The sequence below is a fragment of the Eucalyptus grandis genome, chromosome 10 (genome assembly GCF_016545825.1).
Source record: "Eucalyptus grandis isolate ANBG69807.140 chromosome 10, ASM1654582v1, whole genome shotgun sequence".
In the NCBI taxonomy this organism is placed as follows: Eukaryota; Viridiplantae; Streptophyta; class Magnoliopsida; order Myrtales; family Myrtaceae; genus Eucalyptus; species Eucalyptus grandis.
In genome coordinates this window covers 9,429,267-9,446,641 of record NC_052621.1, presented here as the reverse complement: position 1 = coordinate 9,446,641, position 17,375 = coordinate 9,429,267, and the positions used below count along the sequence as shown (strand labels likewise).

The following is a 17,375-nucleotide window of genomic DNA, read 5'->3' as shown; positions in this document are numbered from 1 at the left end:
TTATTTTCAATGATATTCAGATAAAATAATTGATTTTTTTTAAAATGTATTTTTAAAATTATTTATTTTTTATGAAATAAAACAGAGGTTTTATAAAAAAATCCTTATTTATAGAAGAAAGTGCGAAACTATTTTTGAACTTATAAAATTGACGTGATTGCCTTTATAAATATTTCGATAAAGACGATTTCGACACCCGTCCTTTTCTCAATAAAAGGCGGGTTGTAGAAAGAAAAATAGGAAAAAGGAGAAAAATGGTGTAGATGGATTTATTATTATACTAGCGAAACAAGAAGATAATAAGTTCCCTCCATATCTTGCTCTCTCTCTTGGTCACATGGCGACAGCCACATATCCTTCTTCTTCTTCTTCTTCTGCACTGTTCTGTCGCTTCCATGGTGCGGCAGGTAAATCATCACCAGAATCCCCAAGAGCTGAAGCTTCCATTTTCCTTTCTCTTCCTTCTGCTCAAATCCCACTTTCAGATTCATGCTTTGCTCCATATGCCATCTTCTCTAAAAGTCATAGAAACTCGCATCGTAAAAAAGGATCATGGAAAAAGAAGTTGGGTGACATTCGGCTTCCTTCTCTGAATCTCTATCTGACACTTGCAGGGAAGTGGCGTCCTCCGGTGCGCAAGCGGTGGAACGTCGAGGCCTCTGTAAGTCCGTTGCTCGCGTTCTTGAGCATGAAGTTGTGAATAGCTACGTTGAAACTGGTGGCAGCATAGAAACTCTGTGTTTGTCAATTAATGCCAGTTTAAGAAGGGTTCTTTTCTTCCCCGCTGTACTCGCGGAACTTCGAAAGAGCTAGCTTATCTCGAGAAAATGCATCTTTTCGGGTGACAACTTTGCTGGGAGGTCTTCAGATTCAGTGTACTCGTTTCTTTGTTTCCAGAATTCTGGATCGCGGGCATTTTTCTTTATGTTATGATTAGTAAGCTTAAGGTGTATGAGCTAGTATGGTAAAATGAAATGGGTTGTTTCTGTTTTGTTAATATAATTGAACTCGAGTTTCTCGGGCCTGTATTCTAGCCATGTAAGGCGCTAAACAAGCTGAGTGTGAGTCTCTTCCTATTCATAGTTACTCACAACAGAATCGATGTTTCGATCTTGTCCAAGATCAACTTGGAGAGCGGTTGAAACTTCGTTAGTTGCCTTTTTAACTTCATCTTGTTTCTAAACTGATCTTGCTTTTCAAGTCTCTATCGTTTAGCAGAACAGCATCTTCTTAGAATTAATATGAAGAACATTGTCCAGTTAGATTCTTGATGATCTGAAGGGCGCATGTCGAGCAAAAAGTTTAATCAAATTGGAGGAACAACTTTAACACAATTCGACCTGTTGCCTAACAATGTGGTCATAATCTATCCCTGTTGCTGTTTTGCAAAATATGCAAATCTGTTGTTATCCGAACGTATAGTGTGATAATTAGAGATAGAATGATCAGACACTCTCTTAGTACTACTTGCTTTAAGATCCCTATAATAATCTCAACACATGAGATTACATCATATGTTCATACTCCCCTATGATTGCCTGGTGCAGATTTCAAGAAGAAGTCAAAAAGCACCGCGCCGTCTGATCACGATTGGAACATCAGACAGCAGGTGGCATGGGAAATGGACCAGCGACTATATCCTCTCTCTCCGAGACTTGCGGTTATTGGATTTGATCGAAGACGAGCAGAAAGACGCCAAGGTTCTCGTCAACCTCAGCGTAGAGAAGGTGGCACTTTTTCCCTCTTCTGTTGGAAATCGCTTGTGGTGGTTGATAATTATGTTATACAACAGTCACAATCGAATTGGTTGATGGCAAACCTTAAGTTTAAACATATATTTCCGACAACCCGTTCACAGTTTTCATCTCCTTTCCCACATTAAAGCCCACACGATACACTCTCGTGTTCAAAAAGATTGCAATTCAATTTCGTCATGATCTGTTGAATCGACTTATATCTCTTAGTTTGGTTATTGTCTGCTGTGTGTAAAAAGAACCACGCTTCCCTACTGGGATAAGGATGTATCGCGAATGAAAGTATCAGGTTTTCACGACCTGGTTGGTAGGTAATTACCGAGTCCAAGTATGCTGAAACGCTCTCAATCCTCCACCATAAGCTAGTTAGCACAATTAATCAATAGGCTAACAATCTGATACATAGGAAATTTCTGTCTTTCTCATGTTATCAAGATCAAATTCAAGGTAGGGATGATGTTTCTGTTCACCCATGAGCGATGTAATTTCAGAGATGGATGACTAGAAAATTCCTATAAGCGCCGATGCACCGTTTTAACGGTGATGACTGAAAATGCTGAGGCTACTCTCTTATACATCTCCAAAGAATCCCTGTCAGTCTCTCTTGTGCACCAACTTTAAGTTAATGTTCTGAATCTTGCAATCTATCAAGCTCTTTCCTCTTTGCTGACAGCGAATCCGTTATTTTTATCTTACTTTTCATTGTTTTTGGGACAGCATGCCAGCTTTGGCTTATCGATCTTTGGGAGGATCACTACATCTTTCACCAGAAAATGCAGTAATTGCTCTTCCCCGTACTGCAGAGAGGTGAAGTCTTCAGTCATCAACAAGTAGATACAGGAACCATGTTAGAACTCAATGGACCAACTCTTTCTTGCCTAGTTCGAATCAAACTTGACTTACCAACACATTACCTTACAGAATTGGTGGAATTGTGTTTATGATCCTTCCTTTTCCTGGTTCAGCAGATAAATACAAGTTTCAATGTTTGGGTTCTGACATCTAATAGACTCAGTCACGCAACCGAACTTCCCGAGATTGGAGGAGACGATCCATCAGTAAGTCTCTTGAACCCTCCTCCCTCTCGCTCTCACTCTCTAACATGCATGTTTCAACAGGTCATCTATGTCAAACCTGGCTATGAAGCTCATCTTGATCAACTTATTCAAGACACTCTTCGGCTTACTACCTCGGTCAAAGTACGGATCCAACATGAGAATAGTAGTTCAAATTTTACCTTCTGATATATCTGATCGTAGATTAAAGAACAGGAGCCAAGGCCATGCTGATTTTAAAGAATATCACTGCGTGTAAATGCACAAAGCGGAAAATGTTTTTCTGATTCCATTTGGTAATACTACTTCGTGATTCCATTTGCAGGATACATGCTCAGAATTATGCGAAAAATCCGAGCCTACACTCCAATGTAAGTGTTCTGGACTGCACCTCAGTTTACTTTGAGTCAGCTTCAAAGTCGGAGGAATCGTTGGAAAGGCCAAGATCCAACCTAGTTCCAATTCCAAATATTTTATCAGAACAAATTGAACCGGACAATTAAACCAGTTCAAGATCAGCCTGGTTCGACTGGTTAGTCAAGTCGGAGTTTGATGCATCGCCTTGAGCTAACTCAGAAGCACTTTTTCTCGTGTGCAGATATCGGTGGTCCAAAGCTGCCTCAGTTGATAAGAGGTGGTGCAGGCTCCTGGAGCTGAAGAACAAGAACCGTTGACCGATTGATGTCAATTCAATCTCTGTTTCTTGCCGTGAGAAGGATATTGTACATGACTTTAGCCGACACCTTTCGTTTCCCCTTGTCCTAATCCTTGCCTAGAGAGGGATTGAGGACCCATTATGTGATAACACGATCGTTACATAACATATTGTGTAAATAGGTCGCAACAAAAAGGTTCCTTCTCCAATAAATCAAGCTTTTCATTCCTGTTCTCGTTTCAAAGGAAGCAATGCCAATAGGCTCGTCCGAACAAAAGGTGAAAAGGGAAGGAAGATTCTGTTCTGGAGTGAAACACAGACCGCACGCCAAATTGTCAAGGCTTCACTACTGAGTAATTTCATTTGCTATTTTATTCATCAGAAGTTGGAGTTAGCATTTTCTTGCTAGCCAAGTTGTGTGTCAATGTGCTGTCAAAATGGCGTCAAGAGGTGGGAAGAATTAGAAGAAGCGTCCTATAAACAACAAAATAAGCCCCACCCACTACTTCTACATCACTGACAAATTGATATGATTGAAGTCGACATACTCTTCCATCAGCCTTCTTTCAAATATTAAAAAACAATAAAAAAAAAAAAACAAGGACATCATCACGACGACACATGAAAGCAATACAATCAGATGGTATACGTCCCTTTGAGTGAGAGACCTTGCGAGACCAAAATTTGGCTCATCCTGTCAAGAATGCACACTTCCTTCCTAATTTGACAAAGATGCTAGAACTTTTCCCATAGGCTACAATGACAGAAGACAAAGCACAAGTGATTCACCACCATCGAGCTTGTCAGTAATCCGAAGTCTATACGTAAGTCGATGCAAAGTGATTCATATATCTGCCGCCAGAAAGTTTGCTGATAATGAGACCTGCAATACGTAATGAACATCCATTAGGAGTGGGCTTTCAGATGAGCTAGTTGTCCAATCCAGTCTGGATGAACGTGGACATGAATAAGCACATAAGCATGCAGTTTATGTGCGTCTGTGCCTCTGTGCTTGTGTTTGCACCAGAGAGAGAGAGAGAGAGAGAGATTACCTTTTCACCAAGTTTGAATGGTGGAAGACCCTTGTAAGGACATGTACTGCAGCGAAAGGCATCTCCCAGACCACACTGCATGGCAATATAAATCAGCAAAATTATAAGCCAAAGGAAGAAAATTCATGACTTAAAAGATTCCCAACATCCTATCCAAAACCTCAGGAATTTTCTATATACAAAAGCAGCCCGCCACAGTAGGAATGAACTGAGATTTCTGCAATTCTAAAAAATTAATCAAGGACATCAATGCTCCAAGAGAACAAGGTATAGTGCAACTGCTACAACATTGCTAAGGCAAGAATCATAATGCAAGTCAAAAGCATAGATCACCCTCAAATCCTATATGGTGGTGTAAAACTTTGAATACCCACAATGTTACTGTTACTTGCACCGAATATCTACCAAATGAAGAAAAAACGGCATCGAATTCTATATTTTTGCATAAATCCTTCAGCATCCACAATCTTACAGCTAATTACACCCATATTTAATAACCAAACAATAAAAGAGCAAAGAAGAGAGCGTACACTGCCACATGCCGATTGAGGATTGTCTAGCTGGTCCACAGAGAGCTCCAGTTTTTCCACCTTCTCCTCTGCTTCAGCTCTCCCACACGTGCAATTCTTGCAAGCTTTCCTAGTGCTTCCAACTTCACAGTCCCCGACTACAAAAGTTGTTTCTGTATTATGAAGAATTCCAAACACAAACGCTCAAAAAACCAGTTCATAATTACTCTGCTATTATACCAGGTGGAAGTTGCGGTTTCTTCAAGTCCTCTTCAGTTAAAAGGCTGTCCTCATCTATCAAATCATCATCATCGCCTATTATTTGAACTTTTGGCAAGCTTTTTTTGCCCTTGTTAATTGCAAACGAGGAGCCAAGTTTCCAAGATGGCTTTGTTGCTTTGACCTGAAAAGATTCAAAAAACAGACCATAAGATGCTTGCAATGCAAAATTCAATAGCATAAAATGAGGAGTTGACAGCAAATTATATGAATTAATACTATAACAAAATAACCACCAAAAAAATTAACCCAGATACAAGAAACCATTCCGGAAAATATCAAAATTACTGCACAAAGGCAATTAATTTAGATAATGGAATGCTTGCAATAAGAAAGAGAAATAAACACTTGGGTAAAAACATGGCCCGTCACTCTTTACAGCACTTTATTGAAGAAGCAGAATAACAAAGGAAAATCAAGATGGACAAAGAGGCTAAAAACTGGCGCTCACCATATAATGCCGTACACCCTCAGAACTTGCCACTGATTTAATTTGAAGATTCTGTGCTTCTAAAAATCCAGCCACCAGCAACTCACGTTCAAGAGCAGAGGACGCCTAAGATCGAAGTTTCATACAATGTTCAGAACAGCATATTATTCACTAAAATCGAATAAACGAGTAAAAAGAATAGCAGATGGTGATAATTGCTGCATCAAATGCATCATCTACCTTAGATGTATCCTCCGCTACAGACGATAAAGCCTTACGAATCACAATGGTCCCACCAGGCTTCAACACTCTTGAGATTTCTTCAAACAAGCCATTACCAGGAAATTCAGGTGACTTGCAGATAGCGATAGCAAAGTCCACGGAAGAAGACTCTACTGGCAGTTTACCTGTCACCGGCCAGAAAATAATCAGAGGAAGCACAATTTGAATCTCCAGATTAAAGCCATATTTGTCAAAATAAAAAGACAAAAACATGAAGAGACAATATGAACCACAACTAAGTGAACCTTCGAGCAATTTCATGCACATCCCCAATAGCTATTCTTCCATTTAAAAATCAGGTTGTCAGTTAAAATCATGACATGATTCATACACTGCGAAAAAAAGGGGGCCTGCACCCTTGCTGAGAAGTATGCACATGTGTGCTTGCGTGTGTACATGTTTGCATGATGAACAATAGATCAAAGATCAAGATATTTTGTCAACTTTCCAAACAACTTCGTCCCTTCATAGAGACAACTAATATATAACAAGGACAAATGGAAGTTACTAAAATGAAGCTCTAATTTTCATTTTGATTCATCTGTAATATGGGAGACGTGGTGACAATAAAACTATGAGCATAACATATGAGATACCCAGAGAGAAAAATTAAACTGACAATTGTGACACAAAACCTACAGACTGACATGAGATCTAAGAAGGCTATATGCTTTTTCAAGAAAAGCTTGCATCGAGAGGTCTCGAATTATTAAGTTTATGCGATAGAAGTTTTGGCTTGCCACCAGTCGAAGCCTCCCATCAAAAGAGCAATTGCTCACAATGTCAGTGACCAAGATTTCATTCATGGCCAAAAGAAAAAAAAATTAACAGAACACAAGGAAAGTAAGCAAGAAAGCAAAAATAGAGTGACCTATCTAACAAATGATCCATTTTGCAAGTTCGTTATTACGAACAATTCCTACAAAGGATTGGACCAATGATGTAAACAATACTTGAAATAGGAACATCCATTGACAAAGGGATCACCCTAAAATTATCAGGCTAAATGGGCACATACGATTCTGAAAAGCACAACGAACATTAAACCGTACCCAAATTAGATGCGTGTGTGATGATTTGAGGATCGCACTGCTCCAATTTTTCACTCCCGGCCTCCCTGATCAAATCGAAAACCGCCTTCACTTGCATGACCACGTCATCGGTCAAAGCCAGCACGGCACGCTGCGTTGCCATTGGATCCTACGAAGAAACCAGAAGGGTTAACGATTCAGCATACAGCCCAAGAAACTCTTCAGAACACACGAAGAACGAAAACCCAAAGGACACACGCCTCACCACGCTAACGAACCACGACGACGCCAAAACTTCCTACGATTAGCTAAACCCAAAAAAAAAAAAAAGATCAAAAACCGAAAACCGAGGGCGACCCGAAACTCGCGACCACCGAATTTACACGCCCTGATAAAGAACGAGCCCTCGAATGTCTCAAAGTTCGCAGATTGCAACCGAATTCACGCCGTAAAGTAATTTGGCGGTCGCGAGCGCCGAAGCTTTCCGCAACAAGACCAAAAACCAAGGGCGACCCAAAACTCGCGACCGCCGAATTACTCGTCCCGATGAAGAACGAGCCCTCGGATGTCTCAAAGTTCGCAGATTGAAACCACGTCAACGCCGGAAGAAAAAAAAAGAGGAACCAAATTACGGCGAGAAAACCAGCCGACGAAACTTAGGAGGGCGCCGATCGGACGGGAGGATCGAGGCGGCTCACCGTTTTCCGGAGCGGGAGGAGGGACGCGGAATGCGACGGGCACACGCGCTTGCGGCTTGCGCTTCGGAGGACGGCGGTCTCGCGCGATTCGGTGGGCGGCTGACTTGAAAAGGAAGGAAACGGGAGGGAGCCGGCCTCCCTTTTTTGTTTTTATATATGCCCCGCGTGATCCTCGCCGACTCACCCGACCCGCTTGAACGACCCGCCCCGGATGGCGTGTCGGCGGTTCGGGTTCGGAGAGGTTTCCTTGCTTGATGGCGGCTCGCCCTCCTCCTTGGTGGCGTTTCGCTCAGTCGAATTTATTGACGGAAATACGGAAAAAAAAAAAAAAAAAAAAAAAAGATGAACATAGTTTCATTTTTTATCAAGTTTGTTTATGCAGATTTTAACTCAAATTCTGAGTAAAGAAATTGTTTTTCTACATAGCAAGCATTTGTATGAATTTAAAGAACTGCTTGATAAATGACAACGGTAAATTTTCTGCGTTCTCCTCTAAAAATGTGAGTTTTCATTTGACCGAAAATGTTTCCTGCGCTGACTATTTTCCTTGAGCTGAGCGACAAGCATTTTCTTAAAATATTTGGCTTGGGTTGTTGTTTGGTAATGGTTAAATATATGTATCTTCCAAGTCTTTGAAATGTTTTTTTATATTTAGAACAACATTTGGATGGGTAAGAGAGAATTAGTCTTATTAGGAATTTAAGTTAGTGCAATCCATCGTTTTGAAAAAAAAAATGATTTTCTAATTTAATTGAGCCATTGTCGGATTTAACATGGATCGATATGGCACTTGCTCCCCTATAAGCTTCTTATAGATTGGTAAGGTAGATATGGTATCTTGTGTTCATTTGTTGAAATCACCCATATGTATATACCAGTGTGAATTAATAGAAAATCAGGCCTCATTCAACGAAGGAAGATAAGAGGATTGAATTGAGGATATGTTTATTTCGTGAAAAATAATTTTTAAAAAAAAGTTCAACATTTTATGATGGATGATACACAAAAAATATGACAAAGAAAGAAAATATTTGCAACTAGAGAATAATATCCTATCTAATGAAGGGTTTTCCCAATTGAGAAACATTTTCCTTATGTATCTCACAAGATATAGATATGTTCCCTTAATAAGCACGATAAGCAAAAGTAACATAACTGCCTTTCGGAATCTAGTTCTAATCATAGCATCTAATTTCAATTGAGAAAACTTTTCCTTATTTATTTTGCAAGGCATAGAACTTTCGCGTCAACAATCACGATGAGCAACTGCAATACGGTTGTCTTCCGGAATCTAGTTCTAATCATGGCATCTAATTCCAATTGAGAAACATTTTCCTTATGTATCTCGCAAGGTATAAAATTGTCCCGTCAATAAGCACAATAAGCAATAGTAATATGGTGGCCTTTTAGAATCTAGTTCTAATCACAGCATCAAATTATAAGTGTGGCATGCACTATAATCACAGATTTATTCTTTCATTTCATATTTTTGAAGGACAAAAGTCAAATTAACCCCACATGAATACATATCTAGAAATGCCTTTCATTTTCACATAATTAGAATATGCATAAGTCTAATCAACAATACCGAATTTGTCTCAAATCTCGATTAAGAAAAGATCCAAATAACAAGGAATATATGTATATGCTGCTTTTACTCTTTTGTTGGGAAAAGCGCGTCTTGATCAATGATTTCCATTAACTCTGACAAAGATTATAGATCTTGTTTAACCAGTATTGAACGGTAATGACGACTACTCAGTAAAAAAACACATATTTACTACTTTGTAATAGCGACGATTAAAAAGAAAATTCATAGTGGGGTGTAACCAAACACCACTTCTGCTTAAGAAGTAACTAAAATAAAAAGAAAAATGGCGCGACTCCCCATGAAAAATGGCAAGCAATAGGATAAATAATAATAATAAAAATATAATAAATGTTTTATTATGAACAAAATCAAAAATAGAGGAATCCAAAACATCGCTAATTTCGATCCGACGAGGAGGAGCCCAGGTGGTACGGCTTTGCCGGGGACATAGAACGAGTCTGTCTCCAAGTTGGGGCCACCCCATGTGCAAAACGTGCAACTAAAGCTGTCTTTCTGGACACCTTGCTCCTTCTTCTCTTAATGCGTCTGATCTGATCATGTCAGAGCGAAGAAGCACCATTCAACCGCACCACATTGTCATGCAGCGATCGATTCAGGGTACTGATCTTGCCCTCGCTAAATTCTCTACCGAGCTAAATTTCCGGCAAGAAGCTAAAGCCGCTCTCGTAGTTGCTCGCGTGCACATAAACCTCGTTCGCCTCATAATGTCTGGCGAAAGAATGGGCGAATTTATATGCACATGCTGCCATGGAAGTTGTTCTTTAGTCCGTTTGCTTTTCTGAGAGGATCTTGCCCATGAAATTGTCAGATTCGGACAGGTAAAATCATTTCTATAGCAATTCTCAGTTTTTGCTACCAATGCCACAAGACAGCATCATTTGCTATGAATCTCGTCATCTCAAATGAACGTAACAGATAACCGAAGATCTCACGATGGGGCCAACAAGCAGATCGACTAGTGCAACAGTAGCTCGGAACGTAACCTGTCGATGGGCTTACCAGTGGAGATAGTGTCAGGTTCTTAAAGCAAATCACATCCAGAAAAAGAGCAAACGGATGGTTATAGATAGCCATCTAGCAAGGGTCAACTCATTAGATCATCCAAAAGAGAATTCAAACTAAACAATCCTCAGCAAATAAAGTTACAAAAGAAGAAAACCCCAACCGTTCTCGTGAACAAGGGTGGAAGGAAATCGAAAGATGACCGACACAGAAGTAAGAAATCCCTGCAAATCTAAAAACACTCCATCCCCGCTAATCTGCAGGCTGATCGACCTCGGCATAAGCTTTTTCGAGGTGCGCTTGCTCCTCTTCCTGCACCTCCTTCTCAGTCTTCCTTCCCTTCTTGGACTTGTAGTACACACTCATGAAGGTCCCCACGGCTTTGTACTTCCTCCTGCAGTGCTCGTAGAGGCCAGCATCGAACATCCTCCAGAACTTCTTTTCACTCAGCTCGGAGACTGCGTACTGGGGCTGGAAGCCATGGTTCTCAATCAACCAGTTCTCCATCTTGCGAACGGCCTCCGAGCCATCAAATTGCTCGCCCCTTAAGACGGGCCCAGGTGAATAATAGACCCCAACATCTGTGTACATTTGAGAGTATTGTGTGTCTCCCTGCCTGCGGTGTAGGTCGAATCCAGGTTCAGGGTAGACCATGGTCTTCATGGGGAGCTTATAGAGCCTGTGTGGGCAAAGCCAAAGGGGGTATACCTGAAATTGAAAGAAAACAACAAATGCTTATGACAACGTAAAAATGAAGGCAACAACCACATTTTGAAGTGTCTTAATTGCTGAAATCACACAATCCTCATTAAAGTTCCTTAAAAAGAACGGGAAACTGTAATGACATGCAATGTATACAACTCCTACTCCAAGTAACTGACTAGTAACAAGAAGAATTGCCCTAAAAACGAGAGTTCCAGGTTCGTTTCGAGCTGTTTCTGCCACGAAGTCACATCCCAGACTTCAGAAAGGGAAAGATCTAGATCTAAAGATACCTTGAACTCTAATCAATAAGATACCTTGAGCTCTAATCAAGTAGCACATGGGAACTTCGCAACTGTCCATGCACTATGTTATTTTTCGTTTATATTTCATCAAAATAATAAAACAGATGTTTCAAAGAACATCAAGCAGGAGCATCAGAAAATTTACCTCCATCTCCTGGTGTACCCACTCAAGAGCATCGCCAACCTTGTACAGTGGAACTAGCATGTCCTGAATAACGTGCATCTCATGATAATAGTTTCGAATAGCTTCACCTTGAGTAGCCTTGAGCAGAGAAACCTTTGGAGGCATCAACCAACCAAGGAGGAACCTAAACCACCACTGATCTGCAAATGGAAGGATCAACTTCCCCTCCCAGTATAAGCACCTGGTGTGCCTATGGTAATATTCTCTGGTAGGAATGTACTCCACGAACTCCCCTCTCTTTAGTGCCCTCTGTGCATACTGATAAAACCAGGGTTTATACCACCATCCTACACTGTTAATCACATTCCCCTTCTTCTTGGCCTCTTCTTTAGAAGCATAGTTTCCAGTCATACACACAGCTTCTGATGGCGAATATATCATTGTCTCCACAAAGTCAGGAACCTTTTCAGAATTGTCCTGATCTCCATCTCGTGGTGCAAAGGAATCCATGTATCCCTGTGCAATGTCTTTTAGATTACCCACAACAGGCTTGTACGTCAGCTTCATATATTCCTTGACAGGGATGAGCTTGATCTCTGCGGAGACAAGAAGACCCAGTGTACCCTGAGACCAGGGGATGGCATAGAAAAGATCAGAGAACTCATTATCCTTGGTCGCTCTAACCACTCGTCCATCTGCTAGAACTATCTCATACGCTACAACAGTATCAGAAAACAGCCCATATATATGGGAGCTTCCCTCAATTCCATAGCCATTGATGAGGCCACCAACAGTAAGATCATCAAGCTCAGCAACAACTGCTAGGGAAAGATTCATTGGCACCGTAACCCTACTGATCTGCCCCATATTGACTAGTGGCTCAACTCTGGCAACCATCCGCTCTCTGTCAATTTCCAGTATATTCCGAAAAGCTGATAAATCAACCTCACAATGCCGGGCCCTTTTGTAGTCAACATTTCGCATTCCAACAGCTATCCAAGGTTTACGAGCGGTGCAAACTAGACCATCCTTTTTGGGGTCCCTTTCTTTCAGACGCTTAACAACTTTCTCAACATTTTCATCATGTTCCTTCTGACGCTGCTTGAATGACTTCCTCTCTGATTTGACATCCCCGAGATATGTGAGGAAATACAAGGTGAAAGAGATTGGGAGCACGACAAAGATGACGATAATCCATCGGAACTGAACAAAATAATCCACCCAGATCTTCTTCCTCTTTGGACGCAGGGGAGAATTAAGATCAGACATTGTGCTTGTCAATGCACCTTAACCCTGCAATAAGGACATTGTTAATAAACCAGAAGAAGATTATTAAAGTTTCAAGCTGAAATGAATGGAAAAACCTCAAGTAACATTCATGATAATCAAGGACCAAAATATGACCAGCTATATTTCTACTTGGAAATGTTTACGACTCAAAGCAGACGGACGTGAAGCAAACAAACTTTGAATTTAACAAATAACGCACATGCACAAATCATAGAGAGAGTAATAGCATGCAACAAGCACCGGTAATTTCCATCTATCTGTCAAGAACAAGAATGAAGGCAAACTTGGAGAGTATTTCCTTAATGAGATAGCCAAGTTCCGAGTTTTGAAAACAAATTAGTGCTACTTCAAATATGCAAGTTGATCAACGGCCTTAGGTAACTTGAGTCAATCCAACTCCACTAACATTTAAACTCAACTTAGTCACAGCCTGAAATCTTTTTGGTCATGACCACATTCAAACATGAACGAGTTTCATTCACATCATCAACCCAATCTAAACACGTGACAAGCACAACATTACCAGCATGCTTTCAAGTCCAGAAACTTCAGAAAACAGTCAACTCAACCAAATGCCGTGTCTTAATTCCAAGTGTGAATTCACATGCAATCCCTTTTATATATATTTTCTTAAAGTAAAAACAAAACAGGATCCATGACCCATCAACACAATAACGACAAACTCAGATCTAGATCAGCAATGTACAACGGCACAGGCTCTGAAGGTCGAAACTCACAGAACAACTGCCATAACGTATACAGTAAAGGCAAAAAGCTTGTCCATTTTATAACTCTAGCCCTCAAAATGTCCACTCCAGAGTCCATTTTACCAACTAAAATCGATTTCACCGAACACGGCACAGAATGTCGCTTCTCCCGGAGGAGCATTTCCAGTATCATTGACTCCCGCGCAGAGGAAACGAAAGAAGAAGTCAAACCAGACAGACCCACACGCGCGCTTGCCCAAAAAATCACTCAACCAGATCTACCGCAGCAGACAACAAAGGAGCATCTTTTCAAAAAGCAACACAAGACCCGGGGCGAACCCAGTATCCTCCACACTGCAGCGCGAATGCCGCACGACGAACCGCAGACGTCGGACCCGAAACGACATGCGCGCAGCATAATCGGGCTCCGACCGACACCACAAACAAAGCAAAACGAAAACTTGCGCGCACGAACACGCCGAAAAAGCAGAGGGAACCCGGCGAAACGGCACGAGGGCCGGTCGCGAGCGAAAATGCGGAACGAACACAGCAAGACAAGAAACTTGCATACAACCACAGACGAAAAGCAGAGGAAACCCGGCGAGACGTCACGAACGAGGGCCGCTCGAGAAACGGAGCCGGCCGGCCGGGGGAGGGGAAATGCGGCGCCGGCGGCGGCGACGGCGGCCGGAGGCGGGAAAGGGGGGGAGCTGGTAAAACCCTAAGCGAAGCGAAGGTTTAGGAGTTACCTGAGCCGGAGAGCGACGCCCGGCGAGAGGACGCCCGGCGACAGCGATCGATTGCAGAGGAGAGAAAAAGATGGAGTGGGGGGCGGCTGTTCAGGGAGTGGCAAAAGTTTTATATAGAGCGAAAGGAGATTTTTTCTTTTTTTCTTACTGATATAAATTAATTAATTAATTAATTAAATCATTTTCTCATCGTCCGAGGACAAAATTCGAATTACTGGAATTTTTTTTCCTTGTTTTGAATTTACTGCAGTCGAGTGTGAATTTTGTCGACAATTTCCACACATCCAGATAAAAGAAAATGAAACTCGGCGACGGACTTTTTTACTTTGTTAATAATTTATAATATTTACATATCTAAATATGAATTGTAATTAATGAATCATAATAAATAACAGTCGTAAAAAATGATGATACATTATGATTCATTAATTGAGAATACAAGTGGAATTGAATACATCTTTGAAACTTATAGTAAAAGAGGTTTTAAATTCTTGAGTATGTAGGTAGATTTTAAATTTGATTATGTGAAATTTAAACGACACCTAAAATTTATCTATCTTATATAGGTCGAACACAAATACACGACGTGCGATCGCATGAATCACGGGGCGCAAGATACAGGGAACGAGGATCACACGCAAAATAGAAATATCAAACTGAGGCAATATTAAATAAAACGGGATGGGTTTTTTTTTTTTTTTTTTTTTTGCCACAGAGAAAGCGAGGGAGATCCAATACGGTCCTTTTTTTTTTTTTTAAAGTACACGTCAAACACCTGTATGACAGTGACTTAAATATGGAATTATTTACAGTTCAGAGAAAAGAAAAAAATTGAAAATATCTGGCGGAAAAATGAATAAAATAATAACAATAATGAGGATCGAAATTCAAAGAAGCGAAATGGGACGGAGGAAAAGAACAAAATAAATGAAGAAATCGAAGAAAGATCAGGGCAGTGAGGGCCCCAGAGATTCGCTGTCGCTCGCGATTTCTGTAACACGTCCCATGTGATGTGACCCACCCAAAAACCAATTTTTTTAAAATTATTTATTCATTTATGTTCCAAGTGTCACCATCGTAATTATTGCGAGATACGTGGATTTTCGATTATTTTAAAGATTAATATCGCGAACGTTTTTTTTTTTATGACTCAAGAAACTCGCGCACCGTACCAACACTGACAAACACGATGCAGTTCTGCACAGGGTAAGAAACCCAGGCGACGCTAGTGGAGGACCCACCACCCTGGCTACATGGGATGTCCCACCACCCCGACGTCGCACTTAAGATCCCGTGCGGCCAGCGGGATTTGAATTCCTCCCCTCTCACAATGGATCATGGGAACACTTATCCAACTGGGCCACCACAGGCAGTGATTTAATATTGCGAAAATTTAAATGAACACGTTATGATAAATTTAATCTTCATTAATTTTTGCTATATTTCTTGAATGTGATATGTAATAGAGGTGTGCATGGTCTGGATGGGCAATTCCCTGTATCGCCCATTAAGAACCAGTTCCAAAAAATTGGAACCGGAATCCACCTGTTAGTTGCATGAATCCACATATCCGGTTCAGTTCCCGAATGAATCCATGGAACCGGTCTTATAATAATAATAATAATAATATCATTTTCTCAAAAGCTCCGATCTTGACAGAAACAACTTTGATTTTCAACCAAATTTGCTGGTTTTTCGCCGCCTAACCTATTCTTCTTCTCCTCCTCTTGCAGCCTTGCTTCTTCACGTGCTTGTTTTTTGCCAACCAATTGCTCAACATTTGTCAAGGTGCACTTTGGACTTTTTTTGTTTTAGCGCCTCTCCATTTGGTGCATTTTGGACTTTTTTTCCTCTTTAATTAATTTTTTTAATTATTTGATTTGGGTTTGTTAATTTGTAATTTCATTTTTTAATATTAAAAATTAATATATTATTTTAATATAATTAATCCGATTTAGGTGGGCGGGTGCATGGATTCGTCCATGGAACTAGGAACCAAACCGGTACCCATCGATTCCCATAAATTGGAACCGGGAACCGGACCGGTTCCCTCAAGAACCACCGGTTCCAAGCGGTGCCAGCCCGCCAAGCGAGTCCCCTAATATGTAATAGTTGATTGATGTGGCAATTTGAAATTTTACTTTTCGTTTGTTATAAATGTATCGATTTATAATTTTTTGTGATATTAATTTAATTTTTACGGGAATAAATGGAATAAATTTATCATAAATGTATTAATTTAGGGTTTGTGATAGTAATAAACTTAATCTTCAGTAAATTTGTTACGAGGATTTTTGTTTGCATTAATCCTTTGTTAAAATTAATTTATTTATTTCCAGTGTCACTATCGTTATTATGTGGAGGATGATGTCGATTTTCCATTTTTTTAGTTTTGTCGGAGGGTGGGAAAAATTATCTGGACGTGCAGAGAAAAGCCAATTAAAAGAGCTCTTAACGTGACGCTAATCATGTTCATAAAGGCGAATATGGGTGGCATCTTTTCAGGGAGTGGCAATAGAATAAATGGAGAAATAGAGGAAAAAAGAAGAAGAAGACGGTAGATTTTTCAATTGATTTTTCGGATCTGTCAAAAAAAAAAAATCTTTGGATCAATAATCTGTCGAAAGAGTGGAGTTGCAAGAAAAGGGTGCAAATAAGCAATAAATAAAAAAAAGTGTCTCCTCTTCTTTTTTTTTTAATTATTGAATTTGAGCGATTGACGGTCAAGAAATATCTTAATAGATGGATGACGTTTAATTTAGATATAGCAAATTTGCCAATTACGAATCACTACATCTCTCCCTTGTAGTAGTAATTTTGAAGGCTGCTCCCGCTTGTGATTTGGGCGCAATGCTTAAATTAGTCAAGTAAATTGAAATGCCTCGTGTTATTCAAAAGAAACATAAAGAATAAAAAATATTAGATCTCAATTATCATGCATCAAGAAAGTAAAAAATAATCATGGCATCATGACGTTGTGAAACCACATCCTCTATAATAGCTGTACTTTTTGATTTTTTACAATGATCATGCTATATCTTAGATTACCTTTAGTATGTCAAGAGTCTACTTTTTTTTTTTTTTGCATACCAAAATGGATAAAAATTGAATTCATTATCGCTCGCACTTCTCAAAACAC

At 40.2% G+C, this 17,375-nt stretch overlaps 3 protein-coding genes across 3 annotated transcripts; 1 reads left to right on the top strand and 2 right to left on the bottom strand.

Moving 5' to 3' along the window:
• The first annotated feature begins 274 nt into the window (after positions 1 to 274).
• On the top strand, positions 275 to 3,693 carry LOC104421586 (large ribosomal RNA subunit accumulation protein YCED homolog 2, chloroplastic). The gene is made up of 8 exons (XM_039303815.1): positions 275 to 407; positions 615 to 661; positions 1,548 to 1,727; positions 2,472 to 2,561; positions 2,720 to 2,812; positions 2,873 to 2,953; positions 3,135 to 3,180; positions 3,408 to 3,693. Exons 1-8 carry the CDS (start codon positions 338 to 340, stop codon positions 3,464 to 3,466), a joined length of 666 nt encoding a protein of 221 aa, XP_039159749.1. The 5' UTR covers positions 275 to 337; the 3' UTR covers positions 3,467 to 3,693.
• A 248-nt stretch (positions 3,694 to 3,941) lies between these two features.
• Positions 3,942 to 7,900, bottom strand: LOC104421587 (anamorsin homolog). Its single transcript, XM_010033579.3, has 8 exons — positions 7,746 to 7,900; positions 7,069 to 7,216; positions 5,975 to 6,141; positions 5,756 to 5,860; positions 5,266 to 5,428; positions 5,047 to 5,183; positions 4,517 to 4,591; positions 3,942 to 4,347 (listed from the first exon to the last, which is right to left on the bottom strand). The coding sequence occupies exons 2-8, from the start codon at positions 7,208 to 7,210 to the stop codon at positions 4,309 to 4,311; spliced, it is 828 nt and encodes a 275-aa protein (XP_010031881.1). The 5' UTR covers positions 7,211 to 7,216; positions 7,746 to 7,900; the 3' UTR covers positions 3,942 to 4,308.
• Positions 7,901 to 10,397: 2,497 nt separating this feature from the next.
• LOC104421584 (delta(24)-sterol reductase) lies at positions 10,398 to 14,336 on the bottom strand. The gene is made up of 3 exons (XM_010033577.3): positions 14,237 to 14,336; positions 11,512 to 12,783; positions 10,398 to 11,067 (listed from the first exon to the last, which is right to left on the bottom strand). Exons 2-3 carry the CDS (start codon positions 12,757 to 12,759, stop codon positions 10,612 to 10,614), a joined length of 1,704 nt encoding a protein of 567 aa, XP_010031879.1. The 5' UTR covers positions 12,760 to 12,783; positions 14,237 to 14,336; the 3' UTR covers positions 10,398 to 10,611.
• Between the last annotated feature and the right edge of the window lie 3,039 nt (positions 14,337 to 17,375).

Bases quoted from the DNA above. Each gene is read 5' to 3' on its own strand.
- LOC104421586 (XM_039303815.1), top strand. From the start codon at position 338: ATGGCGACAGCCACATATCCTTCTTCTTCTTCTTCTTCTGCACTGTTC. The intron at 408-614 runs GTAAATCATCAC...TGACACTTGCAG, and splicing joins TCGCTTCCATGGTGCGGCAG to GGAAGTGGCGTCCTCCGGTG. The intron at 1,728-2,471 runs GTGGCACTTTTT...TTTTTGGGACAG, and splicing joins TCAACCTCAGCGTAGAGAAG to CATGCCAGCTTTGGCTTATC.
- LOC104421587 (XM_010033579.3), bottom strand. From the start codon at position 7,210: ATGGCAACGCAGCGTGCCGTGCTGGCTTTGACCGATGACGTGGTCATG. The intron at 5,861-5,974 runs GTAGATGATGCA...CTTCGATCTTAG, and splicing joins TAGCGGAGGATACATCTAAG to GCGTCCTCTGCTCTTGAACG. The intron at 4,592-5,046 runs GTACGCTCTCTT...ATTGCCATGCAG, and splicing joins CTCAATCGGCATGTGGCAGT to TGTGGTCTGGGAGATGCCTT.
- LOC104421584 (XM_010033577.3), bottom strand. From the start codon at position 12,759: ATGTCTGATCTTAATTCTCCCCTGCGTCCAAAGAGGAAGAAGATCTGG. The intron at 11,068-11,511 runs GTAAATTTTCTG...TTTCAATTTCAG, and splicing joins GGGTACACCAGGAGATGGAG to GTATACCCCCTTTGGCTTTG.